Source organism: Chiloscyllium plagiosum, unplaced genomic scaffold (assembly GCF_037043375.1).
Source record: "Chiloscyllium plagiosum isolate Xiang-an unplaced genomic scaffold, Cpla_swu_hap1 HiC_scaffold_7, whole genome shotgun sequence".
In the NCBI taxonomy this organism is placed as follows: Eukaryota; Metazoa; Chordata; class Chondrichthyes; order Orectolobiformes; family Hemiscylliidae; genus Chiloscyllium; species Chiloscyllium plagiosum.
Genome location: NW_028270145.1, coordinates 31,372,518 through 31,397,029, shown reverse-complemented (window position 1 = coordinate 31,397,029; position 24,512 = coordinate 31,372,518). Strand labels below are relative to the sequence as shown.

The 24,512-nt window shown below is 44.6% G+C and overlaps 1 protein-coding gene across 2 annotated transcripts in view; it reads right to left on the bottom strand.

The window, feature by feature from the left end:
• Window positions 1-16,182, bottom strand: part of col6a2 (collagen, type VI, alpha 2) — a 74,798-nt gene extending 58,616 nt beyond the window's left edge. The window contains exons 1-3 of one of the 2 annotated variants that reach the window (XM_043693334.2): window positions 15,970-16,182; window positions 8,529-8,657; window positions 5,458-6,077 (exon numbers count right to left, since the gene is read on the bottom strand). In XM_043693334.2, the coding sequence (XP_043549269.2) occupies window positions 5,458-6,077; window positions 8,529-8,628 (720 nt within the window). In that variant the 5' untranslated portion in view covers window positions 8,629-8,657; window positions 15,970-16,182. The remainder of the gene's footprint in view (window positions 1-5,457; window positions 6,078-8,528; window positions 8,658-15,969) is intronic. The other variant, XM_043693333.2, reaches the window with a different exon arrangement.
• Window positions 16,183-24,512: the final 8,330 nt, after the last annotated feature.

The following is a 24,512-nucleotide window of genomic DNA, read 5'->3' as shown; positions in this document are numbered from 1 at the left end:
TACCCCTTTCATATCTCTCTCTCTCTCTGGGTCCATCTCCACCTTTCAACTCACCTGTCCCCTCTACACCACCTTCACTACCTTCCCCCCCCACCCCACATCATTTTCACCATAAATACCACCTATCCCAAGCTACTAAAAGTTCTGATGAAGATTCAACAGACTGGAAACATTAACTCTGCTTTCTTCCCATTGATGCTGCCAGACCTGCTGTGTTTCTGCAGGGATTTCTGTTTTTGTTTCAGATGTGCAGCATCCACAGTTCCTAGTATAAATACCTCCCAATTTCTCCCTTTCTTAAGCTTTGACAAAGGGTCAGTTAGACTCGAAACGTCAGCTCTTTTCTCTCCTTGGAGATGCTGCCAGACCTGCTGAGATTTTCCAGCATTTTCTCTTTTGGTTTCAGATTCCAGCATCCGCAGTAATTTGCTCTTATCCACAGTTCTTGGTTTTATTGATATTACTGTACATTATTAATCTGGTAAACCTGGTCACCGTTTACAGCGCAGTGTACATTACTAATCTGCTAAATCTACTCATGATTTGCACTATCAAACTGTACATGATTAATTTGTTGAACCTGGTCATTGTAAATAATGTACCTTTCTAAAGTGTAAACAATGTGAAGTTCAAAGTGGAATCCAGTAAATCTATATAAAGTAGTGAGGAGATCTAGTAAAGAGACCTCTCTGATCAAGGTTCCAGATCTTAGGAGAAAGAATCAGTGAAGTCACAAACAGATTGAAAAGGTATCATTAAAGGGAAGAAGATATAAAGAGGAACAAGTGTGTCATAAGACAAGAGTAGTGGAAAATGACAAGAGATAATGAGAGTGTAATTGAAGGAGAGTTAGGCAGTTCTCAGAGTGAACCTCCTATAATTTGATTTGTTAACACCTGAATACTGGGACAGTTAGACACTGTCTTCTCATGCTTACAGAAGGGACAACATGAGGAACTTGTAAGGCCACTGTGAAAGTATAGAGATACACCCATATGTACCACACTAACTAGATGTCATGTGGATTTAGGAGAGATAGCACCAATAAAGCAACATCCTTTTGGTTAAACCTGTTCATGGTTTACACTTTTGAACTGTGCATTATTGACCTTATTGAATTATTAATTATTATATTTGTAAAATCTATTCAGGCATAAAATTGTAGATCGGGCAAACTTCAATCTTGAAGATTTTTTCATTCATAACCTTGTAGTATTTTTAATCCTAAATACTTTAACATTGCTAGAGAATTATAAATCATTGAAGTTGCAGTGCTAACAATATGTGACCTGTCAATGTTGAAGCTGTAAAGTTGTCAATCCTTAATCCTACAGAATGGCCAGTACTTAATCCCATAGAACCATAAACCTTTCATCTGTAGAACAACCGAACCTTAATCTGGAGAACTAGAATTGTTTCATCCTGTAAATCTGTAAATGATTAATCCTCAATTCTTTAGGTCTGTTAATATATAACCTTCCAGAACAACCCTTCTGAAAGGTTTAGAACCATTATGAACTGTCAACTATCTACCTCTGTAGAAGTGTCAGTCTATGATCATATAAAACTGCAAGTGGCCTCCATGTAGATCTGACATCTTTGAACTTGCAGTTTTGTCAATATTTAACTAAATAGCATATTGTTAATGTTATAAAATTGGTAGTCCGTCACCCTGCAGCATCATTAGTCTGTGATCCTATCGAACTATCAATCTTTCACACAGAGACTGTTGATTTTTAAGCTTGTATAGTTGTCAATGGAGATGGTCTTGTGGTCTTGGCAACCTTCCTAAATCTGAGCCTGAGATTCTCGGTTCAAGTCTCACCTCGGGAGCTGATGGCCAAGGATACCACATTCACAATGTGTGCAAACAGGTTGATGGCCAACTACAAATCCCTCCAACACACACACCAATCGGCAGGCGGTAAGCCATAGAGTCATACAGGATGGAAACAGTCCCTTCAGTCTAACCAGTCCATGCTGAGCATAATCAGAGACTAAACTAGCCACACCAGCCTGCTCCTGGCCCATATTCCTCCAAACTTTCCTGTTCATGTACTTATCCAGTGTGCAGTAATACCTGGTCAACTTTATGACTGAAAGACACTGGAGCCTCGACCGTCATTATCCATAATGATACCATGTGTGTAAAGGATGTGTGTCACCATAGCAACTCAAGATTCCAAGTGATCTGTAACGCACTGATTTGTCAATCCCTAACTCTAAACCTTTGCATCATTAACCCGATGGAATAATGAATTCTTAACCATGTAGAAATTTCTATCTCTGACTTTGCAAACTGTCCATGTTTAACACAATTGAACTGTGAAATAATCATCATGTAGGCCTTTCCATCCTTACGGGAGAAAGTGAGGACTGCAGATGCTGGAGATCAGAGTCAAGAGAGTGATGCTGGAAAAGCACAGCAGGTCAGGCAGCATCTGAGAAGCAGGAGAATCGACGTTTTGAGCATAAGCTCTTCATCAGGAATCAGGCTTGTGGGCCAAGTGGGCTGTGAGAAGGGGGCGGGGGAGTCTCCATCCTTAAGCTTGTTGAATGACCACTGATTAGCTGTGTTAATTTTCAATCCTGATCTTTGATGCCACAGGACTGTCAATGCTTAACCCTTTAGGACCATGAATCTTTAATCCCACAAAACATTCAATTCAGACCTTTTAAAACTGTTAAGATTTGAAAACGGGCTAATCCTCAACTCCAGAGAACCATGAATCCTCACCTTGAGCAATTACCCCTTTGGGTAGTCTTTTCTCAACTCTGTAGCAACAGCTAAATTTAATTGTGATTACACCATCTCTTTTCATTCATAATAAACCTGTAGAACTGTCAATTGTCACGCTGCAAAGCGAAGATTCTTTAACTCACTGGAATGGTACAACTGATTTACGTCGAATTTCCTGTCTTTTACTGGATTCAAACGACAATCCAATCTCTGAAGAACTGTCAACTGTTAATGTTTTACAACTACCCGCTCTTAATGCGCACCACTGGCTGTCCCCTCAGTCTGGCAGCACTAGAGTTATGCTGTTCACCGAGAATCTGCACTACCCCCCACTACCAGGACAGAGCTCACACCTGTGCACACAGCAAGCTAGCCCACCAACCAAAACCAGACACAGTTCAGCTGGCTGTACACCAGCAGTGGACAAGTGACCGTTGTGTGGGAATGGGTCCGGGAAATCCAATCATATTGCAACAGTTTAGCCCAATTTTGACGAAAATAATATTTAATGACATCAGCATCACGGACATCCCCCCACTTTCAGCAACCTGCGACCTGCCATTGACCAGAAACTGAACGGAACTACCCACATCAATACAGCCACTATAACATTGGGTTAGAGGAATCCTGCAGCAGCTAACTCACATCCTGCCTATCATCTACAAGGCACAAGTCAGGAGTGAATCCTCCCCATTTGCCTGGAGATGTGCAGCTCCAACAACACTCAAGAAGTTTTACACCATCTGCGACAAAGCAGCCCATTTGATTCGCACCACATCCACAAGCATCCACTTCCCCCACCACCAGCGTTCAATAGTGTGTATTATCTACAAGATGCAGGGCAGAAATTCAGCAAAGATCCTCATACACCACTTCCAGTTAGAAGGTCAAGGGCAGCAGATACATGGGAACACCATTTGCATGTTCCCCTCCAAGTCAGTCACCATCCTGACATATAACACCAATCCTAATAGTCATTGGGTCAAACTCCTGGCATTCCCTCCCTCAGGGCATTGTGGGCCTACCTACATCACATGAACTGCAGCAGTTTAAGAAGGCAGCTCACCATCACCTTTGTAAAAGCAACGAGGGACAGGCAATAAATGCTGGTCCAGTCCTTTTTAACATGTAGACTCCATTGCAATTTTGCTCTCAGCAAGCTCCCACATACTGCATTGTCATAATATCTGGATCATCTGTTTCAGTGGTATTAGTTGAGGGATCAACATTGACCAGGACACTTGGAGAACTAGACTGACTCCTTCCAAATGCACTATGATACTTTTCAATTCTACTTACTGGGTCAGATGGGATCCTTGGTTTGACAACCCATCAGAAAGTTGACACATCCAACAGTATAGCACTCCCTCAGTACTGCACTGGGCTTTTGGCCAAGACTTTGCGCTCAGGTCTCTGGAGCTGAACTTGGAACTAATGTCTTCTGACTGAGGAGTGACTACACTATCTACTGACTCACCGCTGGCACCCTACCCAGAGCACACTGGTAGGCCAATCCGACACAGCACAAACTTGTCCGATGGGTACTTAATAAAGAGTGACCAGCGGAACCTTTTTTACATCAAGGTTTAGTCAGTGAAGACTATCTGCAGTCCCCAAACCCGTGGGCATTTTTGGCTGGAAACCAAACTCTGACCATAGGCTGATGCACAGAACACACCATAACTCTGGCAAAACCAGCCCCCACTACCTACTAACTCAAACGGATTGAACAAGAAATACCAACAGCTTGCATTTAATGTCACAAAAGACCCAAAAAATACTATGATTGATTGATTGATTCACTCATTCATTTTGTTAGCTAGTGAATCAGTCAGGTTAAAATAGATTCCTGAAGAAGGGCTCATGCCCGAAACGTCGATTCTCCTGCTCCTTGGATGCTGCCTGACCTGCTGCGCTTTTCCAGCAACACTTTTTCAGCCAGTCAGTCAGTCAATCAATAGTCAGTCAGTCAGTCTGGTGGTCATCCATTCAGTCGGTCAATCTATTTTTTTTTTCGTGACATTGATCCAGCTCCCTCAGAGTGAACTGAACTTCTGGCACTCCTGTTGGCTTTATTTTTTTCATTATTTATTTATTTTTTTCTCCTTTATTTTCTTTTTGTTAATCTTTGTTTCTTTTTTCTTTAACCCTCACACTACTGCCTAACCGCGGTAGTGCTTATTTTTCAGCCAGTCAATCTATTCAGTCAACCGGTGATCCAAAATCAATCAGTCAGTCAGTCTGTTCAGCCAACTGGTCATCCATGCATTCAGTTGGCCAATTCATAGTTATTCAGTCATTTGGGAAGCCAGTCATTTATTCAGTCAATTCACACAGTCAGTAATTAACAGGTCTTCTGCCTGAAGACGGGTCAATACCCCACTGTGTGCAAATGCTTCACCCTGACCTGTTTCCTTCACTGTTTTTGGCCAGGAGGGCTTTACCAATGCTTTCCAGCCACAGAGGTGGGGCTCAGTCTAAACCTACATCAGCCAGAACGGGAACTGGATGTCGATGTACCTTGTACCAGTATGCGGACAACTGGGCTCACCAACCGTCACTTCCAGCCTAGAGACCGCCATAACGCAGTCATCAGCGGGCGACACAGAAACGTGACAGCTGGAAGGGCCATGGAAGACCAAAATTAAACTTAAAAAAAACTGCAAGCTTCCAATACAAAACAGAACAGAACAAAATCTCAGGGAACGGATCCTTACCATGACTTTAATGATGCGATCGATTGCCCTGGCCGGCTCTGCCCTGTTGGTTGAAGTCGCCGTGTAGCTGTTTCGGTAGAGCTCATGTGGGAAGTTGGCGATGGTCCTGAGACCCTGCTCGTATTGCTCGGACTGGGAGTGCTTGAGGTCGTCGGTTGACACCGCGAACACCTTGATGCCGGCGTCGCGCGCCTTCTCCGCGTTGCGCTGGATGCCGCCGCATCGACTGCCTGTCACGTGGCCGTCTGTGATGACGATGGCGAAACGGTTGCGCGACTCGGAGCGGCTCTGCTGCTGGATGTTTTTGGTCATCTCCTCCAGGGCGCAGTCGGTGAAGGTGCCGCGGCCGATGTAATTCACCCCACGCAGTGCGGTGATGAAATCGGCCTTGCTCGCGGTGATCGGGCTGAACTGCTCCACCCGATCGGAGAAGTGCAAGCCCCCGAACTCCCAGGCGATTTTCACCCGGTTCTTGAACGCGCCATTCGTCATCTTGTTCACCAGGTCCTCGGTGAAGTCTTTGATCTTATCCACCAGGTTGCCCTGGATACGGGTCTGCAGCGCGACGCTTTCCGAAGTGTCAAGGACAAAGTACACCGTCACCATGCATTCCTGCTTCCCTGAAAGACCACCAGATGACTTTTAATTAAAACAAAAAAAATTAAAGCACACACGCACACGAAAGGAAAAGCAAACGTTCAGGCACAAATGTTTCTCGGACGAAACAAAGACGGTTGGGATTTGGGATGCACCACCTCCAAGCATGTTGAGGAGTCCAATTGAGCAGTGATTTTCAGGAGGCAGTTGGGAAGAGGGTTTTTGTGTGGAAAAATACAAGCTGAGCTGCAAGGTGGGGTTTCATATTTAAAAAGAAACAAGGCTGTTGCCAGGGTATAGGGGAGATGCCATGTCATAATGCCTCCAGGGGTCATACAGCACGGAAACAGACCCTTCGGTCCAACCAGTCCATGCCGATCATAATCCCAAATTAAACGAGTCCTGCCTGCCCACGCTTGGTCCATATCCCTCCAAACATTTCTTATTCATGGACTTAGCTAAACGTCTTTGTAAATGTTATAACCATGCCCGCATCCAGGACTTCCTCTGGAAGTTGAGTCGGTCCGACCAGAATGGTGAATGACAATCCTGGCCTAACCTGAGGGGGGAAAGGCAGCGCATTTGTTATCTCCGCTCATTCACAGGAGATGTCACTCAATTCCTAAAGGTGACAGGAGTCTGGATTAGTGGTGCTGGAAGAGCACAGCAGTTCAGGCAGCATCCAAGGAGCTTCGAAATCGATGATTCAGGCAAAAGCCCTTCATCAGGAATAAAGGCAGTGAGCCTGGAGCGTGGAGAGATAAGCTGGAGGAGGGTGGGGGTGGGGAGAAAGTAGCATAGAGTACAATGGGTGAGTGGGGGAGGGGATGAAGGTGATAGGTCAGGGAGCAGAGGGTGGAGTGGATAGGTGGAAAAGGAGATAGGCAGGTAGGACAAGTCCGGACAAGTCATGGGGACAGTGCTGAGCTGAAGAGCTTCAGGGCAGAGAAAATGACCTGGGAGTTGCAGTGGGAGAGAGACTCCCTGAGATTCTTGTAGAGAGAGGAGGAAAACTTCTTCAAGGCAGGCATTCTTGCAAGAGGATTCGCAGTAGGGTTAAAATCAATGAGGTAAAAACAATGACTGCAGATGCTGGAAATCAGATTCTGGATTAGTGGTGCTGGAAGAGCACAGCAATTCAGGCAGCATCCGAGGAGCTTCGAAATCAACGTTTCGGGCAAAAGCCCTTCATCAGGAATAAAGGCAGTGAGCCTGGAGCGTGGAGAGATAAACTAGAGGAGGTGACAGCCCCTTGAGAAATAAGCACCCCCCTCACTCCAGAGGAATGCTGCCATGAAGGAGATTGGGCATCAAGGGCAGCTACTTAGGGTTGCACACAATTGGCTAATCAGCGCTACACTTTGTGTTCTGGAGGAGAGCACAGAAGGTCAAAGTTCACTCGGGTCTTGTAGCATGCTAAGATGACAAATGTGTACAGGAGGAGGCCATTCTGCCAATCATGTCTGTGCTTGCTCCCTGAACCTCTTCTTGTCCCACTCTCCTGCCTTTTAATAATTAAACCCCAATGCCCCCTTGACCAGGAGCTGAATGACACAAGAGTGGCTAGCCATGCTTGATGTTATGAAGCAACTTGAAGTGCCTCTCTAGCCTCGGGAATTTCAAATCCACCTTTTTCTAATAAAAAGGCATGAGACTAGATTTTCAACCTGCTATGCTGGTTGCAGACCCTAGGCGTTTGTCCCACCATTATAATAACTGCTTAATTTCCATTCCTCAGTTGATTCATAGTAGTGAAATCTGGCTGTTTCTCAAAGGGGCAGACCTTCCATTACTATGGATCTGGAGTCACATGTAGGCCAGATCAGGTAAAGATGGATGGTTTCCTTCTCTGAAGGACATTATTCAATGAGATGGGTTTGTTATGAAAACCAAATGATACTTGTCAGGATCACCATCACTGAGACTAGCTTCAGATTCTAGGTTTTTTTTGTGTCTTCACTGAGCTTGGTGTAGTGGTAATGTCACTGAACTAGTAATCCAGAACCTCAAAGACATGACACCAATTCCCTTCGAAGGCAGATGGTCATAATTGAATTCAATAAACAAAATCTGGAATAAAATTAGCTAGTCTAATTGCAACCATTGTCAACAGTCATAAAAATCCATTTGCCTTACCACTGCCTGTTAGGAAAGGAAATCCACTGTCTTTCCATAGTCCGGCTTACAGGTGACTCCAGATCCACAGGAGTGTGGTAGATTCATAATTGGCCTCTGGGTAACACTAAGAATGAACAATAAATGCTGACCCAGCAAGCACAATTTTTGTTTAAATCATGTAGTTGGATTTGAACTCATGCCTCCAGAACATTAGCCTGGATTCTTGGATTAATGATTTAGTGGTTTATTCACAACACTGCGATCTACCCTAATCAGAGCCCCCACAACTGCCTGTGATCAATATTCAAAACGCTCAAATGATAAGCATCAAACATCAGGGACTTCTCTGGTCCTACCTGTACAGTCCTCCGGACTAGGAGTAGGGATGAACTGACCTCCCACTGGGTCAACGAATCCCCAGGCAGTCAGGAGCAATGTGAGAAATGCCGGGAGCATTTTCCCTTTTGCAGCTCAGCAGCAACACCCTGTGAAGACAGGAGAAGAAATCGCAGAGAATCAGAGACTGGAACTGTGGTATATGCTGACTGGTTAAAAAGGTAAAAGCAAAAGAGATAGGAGAAGATTTCTTGCAGTGAGTGTTTAGGATTTGGAGTGTGCTGCCTGAGAGTTTGATGGAGGCAGCTACAATCAAAACCTTCAAAAGGGAACTAGATTTTACCCGAAAAGGGAGGAAGTGCAGGGATACAGGGAGAGTGGCACTAAGTGAATTGCTAATTCAGATAGTCAGTGCAGTGGCAATGGGCAGAATGGGGCTCCTTCTGTGTTGTGCTGGTTCTGAGATTCTCGGTTAAGACTAAGTGATATGCTAATGAGACAGTATACATCATCACAGGAAGTGATACAATGTCACATGGTTTTGCTCTGTCTCGCAGCCTCATGGCAAGATGAAGCCACAGAAAGATGTTTCTGAAGTACATTAAAAAGGCAGGTCAAAGTGAACATAGTCCTCTTAGAAAATGTACCTGGGAGACTGTTTTGGGGAACGAGGAAATGTGTAGGGGAGTCAAACATATTTTGCACCAGTCTTTATGGTGGAAGATACCCCAAACATCTCATTAATAGTAAAGGATATAGAGAATGAATTAAGGATCATCACCTTCACTATTAGACAAACTAATGGGGCTAAAGGCAGCTGTGTCCCCTGGCCCTGATGGCTTGCAGCCGAGGATCCTAAAAAAAGTAACTACAAAGAAAGTGGATGCTTTAATGGTAGTTTTCCAAAGATCTTTGGATTTTGGTGAAGTATCAGAGGATTGGAAAACTGCCAATGTCACACTCCTATTCAAAATGGGAAGGAGGCACAAAGTAGGTTTTAGTCAATGCTGATTAGCCTAACATCCATTGTTTGAAAAGTATTGGAATTGATTAGTTAGGAAGTAATAGCAGAACATTTGGAAAGTCATAATCTAAACAATAGAGTCAGAATGGCTTTGTGAAAGGCAAATCATGTCTGACTAATTCAATAGAAATTCTTTTTAGGAGGTCTCAACTCGAGGACAACCAGTCATATTCCCAAAACGTCAACTCTCCTGCCCCTCGGATGCTGCCCGACCTGCTGTGCTTTCCCAGCACCACACCTTTCAACTCTGATCCCCAGATGTGTAGTCCTCACTTTTGCCTAGTTGGGCAACTAGCACATATATTGCATTTGGACTTCCAGAAGGCATTTGATAAAGTAACAAAAGGTTAAGTCATTAGACAAGAGCCCTTGGTGTTGGAGGCAGCATATTGGCACGGATAGATAAAAGGCCAAGGCCAGAAGGGAGGAAACAGCAAGTGGGCAAAAGGGGTTTGTTTTTAGGTCGGTGACCTGTAACCAGCGGGGTTCCACAATAACCAGTGCTGGGTCCGCAACTGGTTACAATCTATATTAGTGACTTGGAGGAATGTACTATAGCCAAATTTTTAGATGACACACGAATAGGTAGAAAGGAAGGTTATGGGAGGCAGACGAACAACAGATAGTTTATCAAGTGGACAAAAAAGTTGTCAAATGAAATATAATACAGGAAATGCAAATTCATTTTGGAAGGGAGAACAAAATAACAGAATATTATTTCAGTGGAGAGAAACTTCAGAAAGTTGCAGCACAAAGGGATTTGAGTGCACTCACACATGAAACGCAGCAAGCTAGCACACAAGTACAGCAGGTAATGAAGGCTAATGGAATGTTGGCTCTCATTTCAAGAGGTTTGGAGTCTAAGAGTAGGGAACTCTTCCTGCAACTGAACAAGGTGATGGTGAATCCACATCTGGAGTACTGTGAATAGTTTTGGTTCCCTTATTTGATAAAAGATATTATTTCATTGGAGGCAGTTCAGAGAAGGTTCACTAGATGATCCCCCCTTTGGGAAAGACTATGTTATGAGCAAAGGTTAAAAAGGTTGGGACTCTGCTCACTGGAATTTAGGAGAATGAGAGGTAATCTCATTGTAACAGAGAAGCAATTAGGATTCTTAAGGGGCTTGACAGTGTGAAAAAAAGGGGATGGGGGGATAGTTGGGCACAGACAGGGTTTGGTAAGTGATAGCACAGAAGCAGTTTGGAGAGAGAGAGATAAGTGAATTCGAAATCTGCAAGTATGCGACTGCACTAATGGAGAAGAGAATTGAAAAACTGGAATCAATTAAGAATTCCTTAACAAATTACAATTCAAAGTATATACACCTTTTTAGTGACACTAGCTATCTTTAATGGGAACTCACATGACATGATGTCCTGCATATTCAGTTATACTGTTGAATCATATGAGGCAATTCCTTTACTTTCCACAGGCATCAATGAATGAAGAATTGTTTTACACAGTGCAGTGTTGTTAACTATTAACATGTTGCCTACTTTGCAAAGAATGTAGTCAGGGCAAAGTTGCAGCACCTTTCCTCCCTCACTGCAGCTAAGTGTAAGCAATGATAATAACTGCTCTCCAGAATTTAAAGGGAGGTCCGATTGCCATGTTTTGTGACAGGAACCACCAACTTTCCCAGTGCATTACCACTCTGCTAGCTAACTGCTGTTCCCATATCCATTTAGCTGAGGAATTGTTGTATGTAAGAAACTGTATTTGCTAACCTGCAGCGACACTCCACCACAGGCATCAGCCACTTCCACAGCAGGTACAGCAAGACAAATATCAGGAGTGGATTCTGGAGTGTTCTTTCAAGAAGCATCATGAGCAAAGTCAATGGAGGCAAGCCTTACCCAGCATGCAGCACTGTATCAAAAGCCCTCTATTTTAATCACTGTCAGGCTCATCTCCTTAACCTACCTTGATTTCTGTCATTCTTGAAATGACAACAACTATCATGAGAATTAGCAGAGGTTCTTGTATCTCTCACTATCAGAAGATGGGGTCTGACAAACTGCAGCTCAGAGGAGGAAAAGCTGCCACAGCCTTTCTGAACTTTAACAGATGTGAAAGCACTAAAAGCACCATTTCAACACTGGTCTTAATGGTAATTTAACAATAAATGCAGGATATCTGCTCACTGAAACCAGAACAGTGTTGATAAAGGGCACTACTTGTCACTGGCCACTTGGGTGTTTCTTTTCTTCCTGGTGGCAAAAACTGAATAAAGATTTGTGCACCTTGTGTCTCTCACTGTGTCTCACACCTGCACACACACAACATGGGTGCTGGGGAAAAAAAAAACACTACCACAGGTAGGCAGTAGTGTGGGGGTAAAAAGAGAAATAAACAAACAAAAGGAAAAAAAAGAGATAAATAACAATGTTGATATGCACAAGTCATTGCTGAGATATGCCCATTTGCTTCAGCTGGGATTCCATAGGAGTTTCAAACCAGCTGTTCCGTCTTGTACACAAGTCTACGTGCTGAATATGTATTTATATAGGGCTTCTAACATGGCACTTCACAAGGGTGTTATCAAGCAGCAACTGACAGCAAGCAGACATTAATCAGATGGTCAAACATTTGGACAAAGGTATTGGCTTCAAGGAGGAAAGAAAGGTTGAGGGATTATTGGGAGGGAATTGCAGAGCTTCGAGCTGAGGCAGCTGAACGCATAGCTGCCAGTGATACAGTATAGAAACTGGAGTACTACAAGAGGCCAATACTGGAGGAGCGTTTATAAAATCATGAGGGGCATGGATAGGATAAATAGATAAAGTCTTTTCCCTGGGATCGGGGAGTCCAGAACTAGAGGGCATAGGTTTAGGGTGAGAGGGGAAAGATATAAAAGAGACCTAAGGGGCAACTTTTTCACGCAGAGGGTGGTACGTGTATGGAATGAGCTGCCAGAGGAAGTGGTGGAGGCTGGTACAATTGCAACATTTAAAAGGCATTTGGATGGGTATATGAATAGGAAGGTTTGGAGGGATATGGGCCGTGTGCTGGCAGGTGGGACTAGATTAGATTGGGATATCTGGTCAGCATGGACGGGTTGGACTGAAGGGTCTGTTTCTGTGCTGTACATCTCTATGACCCTAGAAGATGGCGACCCATGTCAACACCCCACCCCCCCCACACCCCTGGTTAACGAGCTGTCAGGAAATTGGCTGGAGTGCAGGAGAGCAATAGATTTGTGAGAGTTTGTTCAAGTTATGAGCTGTACCCTTGAGCGTGGCTTTTAAACTCATTCCCTACTGGGAATCCACATCCATCAATCTGACAGGGAGGCCCTACATGTGAGAAATGGGTGCCAATTGGTTCAAGGTCAATGCTGGGTGCAATCGAGGAATGAAGAGTTGATCTCTCGAGGCATGGCGAGTCTCCAAGGAAGTTCAGTGCAGGAGGGCTGCAGGAGGCTCTCAGAGCTTTGATTTGACCAACTCTTTGCAAACATTTAGTTTGCACACAGTAGATTTATTTTACACCAGAACTGAGACCTCAAAGGAAACGGAGGTCAGAGGAAGCCATTCAACTGTTCGAGCCCCAGTCAACTAGATCATGGCAGGTTCAAATCTTAAACACCATCTCCTCCATGATCCATAACCATGGATCCCAGCAAAAAACCTACCCGTCTCACTGTTTTAACATTTTCAATTGACTCCAGCAGCATTTTGAGGTTGGGGAGGGGACAATTTTCAGATAACCGCAACCCCTCCCTATGAAGTCAATACTTCTCAATATTGTTCCTCACTGATTTCATGTAAAGCCTCCTTGTTCTGGACTCTACCACCACAGGAAATACCTTCTCTGTCTCGTCTAGCAAATCCTTTAATCAGTTTAATTCCTTAATTGGCAATACTTAAGGGAGCGCAAGTCTAATTTATACAAACTATCCTCATAACTTTATCCTTTTAGTCCCAGAATCTGACTGTCTGGGCTTTATTAAATCAATGACAATACAGGGCCCTCCAGTCAGCCTTGTGAATGTACACAACAATATTGTACCTGACCAACAGAGACTGCAGCAACATCCAGAAAGAATCTCAGCTGTTTGAACTGTGCCTGGTTGGAAAGGGAATCTGAAGTCAATGGGAATAGATGTTGCTTTTACACCCAGTAATGGGAGCGGGCAGCAGATTAAGTTCTATGGTGGGAGCAAACCACACAAGCCGCAAAGTGGAAAGGTGCTCGATGCCCAGGTACCCAGCACGGGCGAGTCAGGCATTCACGCCTGAATCAGAATATTCACGGCCCAAATCTCAGCTGACGCTCCCAATGCAGCACTGAGGGAGTACTGCACTGGTCAGAGGCACGGTCCTTCATACGAGATTTAAACTAATGTTCTATCTCACATCTTTGGTTCAATGTAAACGTTTATCCTGTCACTAATTTGTGGGGGTCTTCTGTCACTATGAAATGTATCCACCAAAAGTGGCTAGAAACAGATTATCTCATTGCCTGTTTATGGGACCATGTTATGTGCAAACTAGCAGCAGTACTTTCGAATTATAACAGTGTCTGCACTTAAAAAAAAGCTCCATTGTTTACAAAGCACTTTGGATATCAAAAAGCCCTTTGGATATACTGTATAAGCCTCAGACAAATGGGTACAATATAAATACAAGGTCTTGCTTTCAAGTCAGTGGGCCTAACCAGGTGAGGGAAGGGAGTATAAGCTGATCCCTGTGCCACGATCAGGCAGTTGCAATAGAGTAGAGTCCCTCTAATGATTGTCACCTACTCCCAACTATCTTCCCTACCAGCCGCCTGTTTGAAATAGCTGTCACTCTGTGGCACGTTGTCCACTGAAACCCACTATTAAGACTGGTCTACTGGATGCCAGGACACTCCAAGAACGCAACTGGGGATTGGCGTGAGATATACTGACCTGGCTCGTCCACCCAATGTTTGCCCCTAGTGCTGAAGACCTGAACAGCAGCAACTAATTACAGATGACAAAGGCCACGCGAGGCTGGGGCAGGTGGGCAAAAGGCTTCAGTTACACAGGTACAGCACACCACCAACCCCCTCCAAAACACACACACACACAGACACACGACCAGACCAGACCTAAAGTAACATGGGGAAGGAAGTTTGCTATCCCCAACTCACCCATCCACCTCAGTTTATCTGTAACGTTATACAACAAAGAACCACGGATGCTGGAAATTGGAAATGAAAACAGAAAGCGACCTTCTTCAGAACTGGAGCTGAAACGTTAACTCTGCTTTCTCTCCACAGATACTGCGAGACCTGCTGAGTTTCTCCAGCAATTTTTTTGTTGCAGATCTCCAGCACCCCGCAGTCCTTTCGGTTCCTTTTTGTTTTGTGTCATGGTCAGCTAAGTGACATAGTTTACAATGGCATTCTCAAGAACACAGTGCCTCATAAGGAGAGGCAGCTCTTGTACCCATAGTAATCAATACTGTATTAAAGTGACTGCCCTTATTCTACACTCCCACAAGCCATAATCAGTTAATCATGTGCAATACTGTGGTTAAGCCACTTCTTAGAGCTGCTATGCACAAGTGAGGACACTAGAGGACGCCGAGCTCCAGGAAATGTCCCTTCTTCCCCCAGCCCGGTGTAATGATTTAAAACTGTATAAGCCTCAGACAAATTTCCAAAAAATAAAATTCCAAAATGCTACGGCTCAGATCCGCAAAACGGAGCGGTCTGTTCGAGTCACGAACCTGTCCCCGTCAATGGGATATAAATGAAACACAATCAGATGGTTTGGAAGTGGGGGGGGGGAAACTTTTAACAAATAAGATGTACAGTACAAACTCCTAAACACCCAATGCAAAGACCGCTTGCCAGAGGTCTGGGAGGCTTCACATTCTGAGAAGTTGTTTGACGGTCCTCTTTCTGAATCCTGCTTTTTAAAAGTACAATCTCAACGGAGGTCGCAATTAATACTTTTAAGTCCCGCCGAGTGGAAGGGGCACACTTCCCTGAGCTTCAGCGGGACCCGTGCAATTTGCATTTAATTTCAAGCATTTTGCAGTCACAGTTACAGCGCCACTTTAACAGAGGGGGCTCTATTCCTTCAGTCCCCCACCACCCCCAGACCCAATGGCTCTTAACGGGTTAACGGTACTGATAAGGGGTAATCGGTTAAGAAAGAAAACTTTAAACCTTAAAACAAAATTGCAGGATTCGACAAAAGAATTCCACAAGCAGTCAAGAGTCTCCCCCCCCCCCCCCAACAAAAAGGTTAAAAAGACTTTGTCTCAATTTATTAAGGTCAATTTCAGAGAGCCTTTTTCCTCCCAAATCTTAGCTTCGATCTTAATCCAAACAATGTATAAAATCTGCCTCCCACGAACTGTGGCTAAAATCCTTTTTTATTCTTAAAATAAAGTTAACTTTATAAAAGAGACTCGGCAAAGTTTCGGAAAACGCTCAGAAGGAACAAGTTTTACTACCTGCCAATCTGGTCTGTATCTTCCTCGCTGAAAAGAAGATGGGATCTTCAAGAAAAAAGATTGTCCCAGGTCCTTTTTACATGATCCACCGAGCAGTTAGGATGAGAAATGGGGAACAGTAGGATTTTTTTGGAAGTTTATTTTTTTTTTCGCGAGGGAGCTGGAGTGCATGCAGACTTGCAGCTGCGCGTCTCTGGACTGGGAGGACCTGAGGAAAAAGTCAATCCCTGCTCAGCTCGCTTTACATAGAGGAACTCAACGCTCCTGAACTGCCTTCCAAGATCCAGCCCTGACCCTCCTCTCGAACCCCCTTCCAGGGTCCCTCTCTCCCCTCCCAGGCAGATCCCGGCTCTACACACCAGGTGGCACTGTCTCTCCAACCATTCACATTCCAAGTTCAGCCCTTCACAGAACTGGTTTCCACAACCACCACTTCTCAGAACTTTCTGGATTTGTAATTTTATTTTCTCTGTCAAAAGGTTTCTGGAAAACGTTTTTCTTTCTGCTTCCTGCAAGTTTCACACAAGTCAAGCGAAAGACCCAGAACTCTTTGTTTTGAGAGCACAAAGACACAGGCTTGACATGTCAGTGCTTTGGAGTATTCTGTCTCCCCTGTCTTATAGAAAAAAGGCCATTTAGCCCTTTTTTTACAGAGTCAATGCCCTAAACAAAGGAGACTCTAAATCTCCTGGTTATATATTTTATTAAATCCCACACTACTGCCTAACTGATTATATTTTGCCATTTCAGCCCGTTATGTGCTGGGTCTATCAAAACCCAATTAATTCCCACACACCCCCTTATTTTGTACTGTCATTTTGGGTAAAGGTGAAAGTGCTAAATTGGCAGAAGGCTAATTAAAACAGTGTTAACTGGGTACTGGGGAAATTAGACTGGGTGTGGTTGTTTGCGGGTAAATCCACATCTGACGTGGGAGTTTCTTAAAGGCCACAGAGTTGGGGACCAGCATGTTTCTATAAAACTGAATGATATGAATTGTAAGATTTGGGAATCCTGGATGACGAGATATTGAAAGTTTAGTCAAAACGGAAAAAGAAGCTGAAATCAGACAAGTCCCTTGAGGAATGCAGAGGTATTAGGTGAGTTAAAAAGGGACCATGAAATGTCCTTTGCAAGAAGGAGTAAGGAGATATGTAGTACATATGTTATAGGACAAAGTTGGGAATTTCTGCATGGAAGTCCTGAATGAGTACTTCACGTTGATATTCACCAAGGAATAGAGCATGGATGATGGTGTGATAAGATTAGATTCCCTACAGTATGGAAACAGGCCGTTTGGCCCAACAAGTCCACACCAACCCTCCAAAGGATAACCTACCCAGACCCATTCCCCTATTGAAATTGGTGAGTAAGGATGTAATAGCAGAACATTTGGAAAGTCATAATCTAATCAAGTTGAGTTAGAATGGTTTTGTGAAAAGTAAGTCATGTTTGGTTAATTTATCATTAGATTCCTTACAGTATGGAAACAGGCCCCTTGGCTCAACAAGTCCACACCAACTCTCCAAAGAATAACCTACCCAGACCCATTCCCCCCCAACTAATGCATCTAACACTCTAGGCAATTTATCATGGCCAATTCACCTGACTTGCACATCTTTGGATTGTGGGAGGAAACCGGAGCACCCAGAGGAAACCCACACAGACACAGAGAGAATGTGCAAACTCCAGACAGGCAGTCACCCAAGGCTAGAATCGAACCTGGGTCGCTGGCACTGTGAGGTAGCAGTGCTAACCACTGAGCCACCATGCCACCCTAAGGGAGGGTGTATTGATATTATAGATAATGTTGGTATTAAGAGGGAGACGACTTGAAAGTTGGGCAGAGAAAGGGCAGATGGAGTTTAATTTGGGCAAATGTGAGGTGATGCATTTTGGGAGGTCAAATACAAGAGGAAAGTATGTAGTAAATGACAAGGCCCTTAGGAGCATTGATATACAGGGGGATCTTGGAGTGAAAGTGGCATTAAAAGTGGATAAAGGGGAACAGCATGCTTGTCTTCATCCGTCAGGGGCATTGAGTGTAAAAGTTGGCAAGTCATGTTGCAATGTACAAAACTTTAATTAGCCCACGTTTGGAGTGTTGAGTAGTTCTGGTCTTTATGAAGATCTGTAGGTCGGGTTGTGGATGAGGTAGTTGGTTAGCTCGCTGAGCTGTTGGGTTACCAAGCAGATGTTTCGTTACCATGCTGGGTAACATTATCAGTGCGACTTCCATGAGGCGCTGTTGTTCTGTCCTGCTTATCAAGGAAACAATCGCCACACGACTAGAAGATCCAGTAACAATGACTCCTAGCAACCCCGTCAGAGAAGCCACCCACTTGGACCAGATCCTCAACTCGAACAGTGACCATCCCAATGTCCCCAAATGAAGCTATGTCAGGAACACCATTCGAAAGAACCGTGACACATTGCAACACACCAGAACTGCGCAAGGAAGAGGAAGAACACTTACACAATGTCTTTGCTAACAAGAGATACCCCATTAGCTCCGTCCACCGATGCCTGCCCAACAGACAATGTCAAGAAGTCACTGTACCTACCAACAATCTGGCCACCTTACCCTACGTGAAGAACATAGCAGAATTAACTACCAGGCTGTTAAGACCATGAGGTATTATGGTGGCACACCAACCAACAGCCACACTATGCCAACTACTTACCAGGACAAAGGACCCCAAACCCACAACATGGCATACAAAATCCCTGGCAACAACTGCAACAAGCACTACATCGGGCAAACAGGTAGAAAACTGGCCGTCCAACATCGTGAACACCAACTGGCAACTCAACGACATGATCCGCTCTCTCTCATCTCTGTACACACAGACCAAGAGGGCCATCAATTCGACCATGATAAAGTTAGTATCCTAGGACAGGCCAACCAGAGATAATAGAGAGTTCTTGGAAGCCTGGATTTCTATCAAAAAGGCCATCAACAGACTCACAGAGACAGACCCAGTGTGCAAGGGGAAGTGACACTCACCCCAACAGACCGGACCACATTAAAACCAAGCGGTACAGAACAGCAGCGCTTCACAGAAGTCACACTGATGATGTTACCCAGCGTGGTAACAAACATCTGCACAGTAACCCAGCAGCTCGGTGAGCTAACCAACTACCTCATTGTTCTGGCTGCCATGCGATAGGAAGGGTGTGGGGGTTTTGGAGAGGGTGCGAAAGAGGTTTACCAAGATGTTGCTTGGATTGGAGTGTATTAGCTATAAGGAGCTGATAAACTTGAATTGTTTTCACTAAACCATGAGCAGCTGAGGAGCGACTTGATGGAATTATATAAAATTATGAGAGGCCTAGATAGGGTTGGAGTCTTTTTCCCAGGGTGGAAATGTCAAATGCGAACAGGCATAAGTTTATGATGAACCGGGGTGAGGGGGACACCGCCAGGAGAGGTGGCGGAGGCAGAGGTGACAGCTATGTTTAAGACTCATTGAGACAGATACATGAACAGGCCGGGAATACAGGGATATGGGCCATGTGCAGGCAGATGGGATTAGTTTAGAATGGCATCATGGTTGGCAAAGGTATGGTGGCTGCAGGGCCTGTTCCTGTTCTATATTGCTCTAGTTACCAATTCCATTTTAAACTTTGTAATTGAATCTGCTTCCACCAGCCTTTCAAGCAGCCCATTCCACGTTATAACTCACTGAGTTAAAAAAAAATCAATCCCCACCCCTCTCGCTGATGATTCTTTTCCCAATTGCACTTAAACCTGCCTCCCCTGGTTACTGACCCTTGAGCCTGTGGAAACAGTTTCTCCCTGGCCACATTATAAGAACGCACTTCATCATTTAAAACCCCTCAGTTAGTGGGTTCGCGTGCTTATCTTTTGAAGTACAGCCTGACAGCCCCAAGGTAAATTCCATCTCACTAGATTGGATTTTGAAATATTTTCTGACATCTTGACAATTTTATACTTCCTCCCTGTTGTGTAATTGCACATATCCCAGAACAGCAGAGTACACTCAGTCAGTTTGTCAATTCGACTGATTGTCAGGATATCAGTAGTCTGTTAGTCAGTCTGTCAGTCATGTTTGCAGTTACAATCATAACAGTAATGTCAGCATAGCACCCAATCAATGTATAAATCTGTGCACTTAGAAAAGAGTGGATGGTTGGATAGTAAACTGCAGGGTATCTGTGTCAATAAAAGCCTAATGTTCATAAACAGGCTGTGGAGGGGGTTGTTAGAGACAACTGCCGCGTTTACGTTAGAGCCCGGGTGTCCCTGGAGAAGGAGCACGCGGTGTCCACCAACACCCTGGAGTTGTTCAGGGAGAGGTGGGCGCCGCAGGGAGTGGAGTGTATCATTTCCCCCTCCAACTCTATTTTGATTTAATCCCTGCCCTCCCCTTCACTGTTTTATCACACAGCATTGCCCTTTTGTGAAGGGCACTGCTTGTCACTGGCCACTCGGGTGTTTCCTTTCTTCCGGGTGGTGGAAACTGAATAAAAGATTTGTGCACCTTGTGTCTCTCACTGTGTCTCACACCTGCACACACACACACCATGGGTGCTGTTAGGCGGTAGTGTGGGGGTAAAGAGAAAAAAAAGTAAAAAGAAAAAAATGTAAAAATATAAAAATAAACTTAATGTTCTCAGGTGTTTCCTTTCTTCCTGGTGGTGGAATATAATTAAAGATTTACACACTTGTTGTTTTTCACTGTGTCCAACATCTGCACACACACACGACATGGATGCTGAGGAACAATAAGCATTATTGCTGTCAGGTGGTAGTGTGGGGTGGCGGCGGGAAGATAAAACAGGAGTGTCAGGGCTTCTGTTCACTGTGAGAGCTGGCTCTGAGGGAGCTGGATCACTGTCGAGGACTCTCCCCTCCCCGTGTAAATAAAGGGGCACTTGGTGATGGGATACCAGCCTCTGTGGAGGCTTTCAGGGAAAAAAAGAAATCGAAAAAAAAGCCTAATGTTCATGGTATATATTAACATATTGGGAACACTCAGACCATATCATACTGGCAGTTGTTTTTGACCCAAGAATCTATCACATTCCCACCCCGAGGTTGGAAACAATGCATTGCTATAGTTTGGATTATTTGCTGAAAGCAACTAAATGTGATTTCGGGTAGACACTGTGAAGATGGAAGTGTTGTGTGATGAGGGGGCAGTGGGAAAGAGAGCTGAAGATGTGTAGAATGACAACCCCCCTTCAACCCGCACTCCCCCCGGCCAGCCTCCTGCCACGGTTTAGCTCCAATGGGCAGCCTGACCTTGTTCTTAATCCCCAAAGGTTGAGCCAGGCCATTCAGCTCATCTATCCCCCCGGTTAGGGACCCTCTGACCCCATTTCTAGATTCCCCTCTGGTTTTCTGGTACCTGGACATTTGAACTGTAGAATAACCCTAATTATTTGATACCATTGATAGCCTTATCCACAGCTTGGCAGCGGTTTCTGTGGAGGCTTTTCTTTTCCGTCAGATCAGCAGAATGAGGTTGTCATGACAACTGGAATTGAGCCAGACACCTGATGTACCAGTTCACCAGAATCTATGCTCCCAGCTGGAATTCCAGTTGGACCACCAAGACTCCGAGTCAGAGGTGGGTACTGGAGATTAGAGTCGAGCGTGTGGTGCTGGAAAAGCACAGCAGGTCAGGCAGCATCCGAAGAGCAGGAGAATCAAAGTTTTGGGCAAAAGCCCTTCTTCAGGAATGAGGATCCTTATAGAGAGAGGAGGAGAACTTCTTCAAGGTAGGTATCCTTGGAAGAGGGTTAGCAATAAGGTTAAAATGAACTTGGTGGAGGTGGGTACTGCAGATGCTGGAGATTAGTCTCAAGATTAGTATGGTGCTGGAAAAGCACAGCAGGTCAGGCAGCATCTCGTGAGAAGCTCATTCCTGATGAAGGGCTCCTGCCCGAAACATCGATTTTTCCTGCTCCTCGGTTGCTGCCTGACCTGCTGTGCTTTTCCAGCACCACTCTAATCTTGATTGTCACCAATCCTGGAAGGCAATACGGCAGCCAGATTCAGTTGGCAGGGCCCTCATCTGAGTCATACTGGCAATGGATATATGAGCACAACTGGAACATCTACACTGACTCTTCAGCATGTGGTGGGAGTGCTGCATTGATGCAGTGCTGTCTTTCTGGCAGTATGTTAAACTGAGACACCCCTGCGCCCCCACCTTATCATGTAAATGTAAAAGATCCATGGCACTATCTCCAAAGAAAAAGGGAATTCTCCTTACTTCTTGACCAATGTTAATCCTTTGACAAAGGGTCAGTTGGACTCGAAACGTCAGCTCTTTTCTCTCCTTACAGATGCTGCCAGACCTGCTGAGATTTTCCAGCATTTTCTCTTTTGGGTTGGGGACTAAAAGCAAGTGAGCTGCTCAAGTATCTTTCTTCTGATGGGATTTGGATATGACTGGCTAGGTTAGCATTTATTATATGTTTAAGAACAAAATAGGTTGATTTCTACAGAATAAAAACATCAAGGGGGTTGGGGAGAGATCAGGAGTATGGCATTAACATGGAGGATCAATCACAATCATGTTAAATAGCAGAGCAGGGCTCAATGGGCCAAATGGCTCACTCCTGATCCTGTGTTCTTTATTGTTTACCCTCAACTTGTTTTGAACAAGAGTACCTTGCTCAGCCATTTTAGAGGGCAGATAGGAATAAGCTCCTAAACTGTGGGTGTGGAGTCACGTGTGCAGATTGCCTTTCCTAATGGGCATTAGTGAGAAAAGGTGGACTTTTGACAGCAAATGTCAATGGTTTACCAAGGCTGACTTTACATTGAAGATTTATAAACTGAATTGTAGATTTTATGATTTCCTGTGGTGGGATTTGAGTGCGTCTCCAGTGTATTATTCTACAGCGCTTATATTACAAGTTCAATAATATTACCACCATCCCACCAATTTCCCAGTCAGTTTGCTGTATTAAGATTGAATGTTGCATTTCCTACACTACAGCTGTTGACTGTATTACAGAAGTTCCTTGGCTGGGAAGCACTTTAGGATATTTTGGGGGCATTAAAATTGTCGTAGATGTACAAGTTCTCTTTTCTCAGCTCTGCATCTTGGTGAGAATTCTCACAGAGCAAACCTAACCAATGGTAATGATTAGGAAAACAGTGTCGAAGTGTAGTGGCTGAAACAGAGAAAATTCACCTCAGTCAACCAGTTACAATTATCATCTTGTGGAAAAAAAATGCCATTTTACTTGATGTGGGAGGAATATTCACAAAAGGACACAATTATTGTTTGTTTTCTTCAGTATGTTTATTTTTCCCTCATTTCCTCAATAGTCTCGATAAGCAGTTGGTCATGAGCTGCCAGTGGACTAGACAATGATCTAAACTTGGTGAAAGTGAGGACTGCAGATGCTGGAGAACAGAGTCAAGATTAGAGTGGTGCTGGAAAAGCACAGCAGGTCAGGCAGTATCCGAGGAGCAGGAATGATGAAGGGCTTTTGCCCGAAACGTTGATTTTCCTGCTCCTTGGATGCTGCCTGACCTGCTGTGCTTTTCCAGCACCACTCTAATCCTGACAATGATCTAAACTTGGAGAATGGCAGCAGTTGTCTCTGGGCAGAGGAGGCTCTGCACTTTTTTCTCAGCTCCCTCTCAGGTGGGCATAAGACATGCCCACTTTGGGAAAGAAAGGGTGTACTCCTGAGCACACTGTTGAATATTTAATCTTTAACCAGCATCACACAAAACAGAAGGTCTGGTATTATCACATTCCTGTGGGGCTTGCTGCATGCAAACTGTCTGCAAAAATAGTTCATTGAAAGCAGGGTCACGGGTCACAGGTAAACAGGGTGGTGAAGAAGGTGTTTGGCATGCTTACCTTCATTGGTCAGTGCACTGAGTGCAGGAGTTGGGAAGTCATGTTGCCACTGTACGGGACATTGGTCAGGCCACTTTTGGAATACTGCATTCAATTCTGGTCTCCCAGCTACAAGAAATATGTTGTTATACTTGAAAAGGTTCAGAAAAGATCAACCAGGATGTTCCTGGGATTGGAGGCTTGAGCGAAAGGGAGAGGCTGAACAGGCTGGGGCTGTTTTCCCTGGAGCGTCGGAGGCTGAGGGGTGACCTTATAGAGGTTTACAAAATTATGAGGGGCATGGATAGGGTGAATAGCCAAGTCCAAAACTAGAGGGTATAGATTTAAGGTGAGAGGGGAAAGATTTAAAGGGGGCCTAACAGGTAAGTTTTTCACACAGAGGGTGGTGTACGTATGGAATGAGCTGCCAGAGGAAGTAGTGGAGGCTGGTACAATTACAGCATTTAAAAGGCATCTGAGTGGTTATGCGAACGTGGGTGCTTTCTGGGGGGGCTGGTACAGACTCAATGAGCTGAATGGCCTCACCAGGCTTCTGTGATTCCAATGGAGGCGGGTTCCTTCTACGAGGGACTGAGCCCACTGAAACGTTTGTCGGGAAGGTGTGGAGGTGAAGTCGAACTATGGGACCGAGTGCGTAAACACCCAAACAATTCATCCACCCAACCCCTTCAACGGACCTGCGCCCAT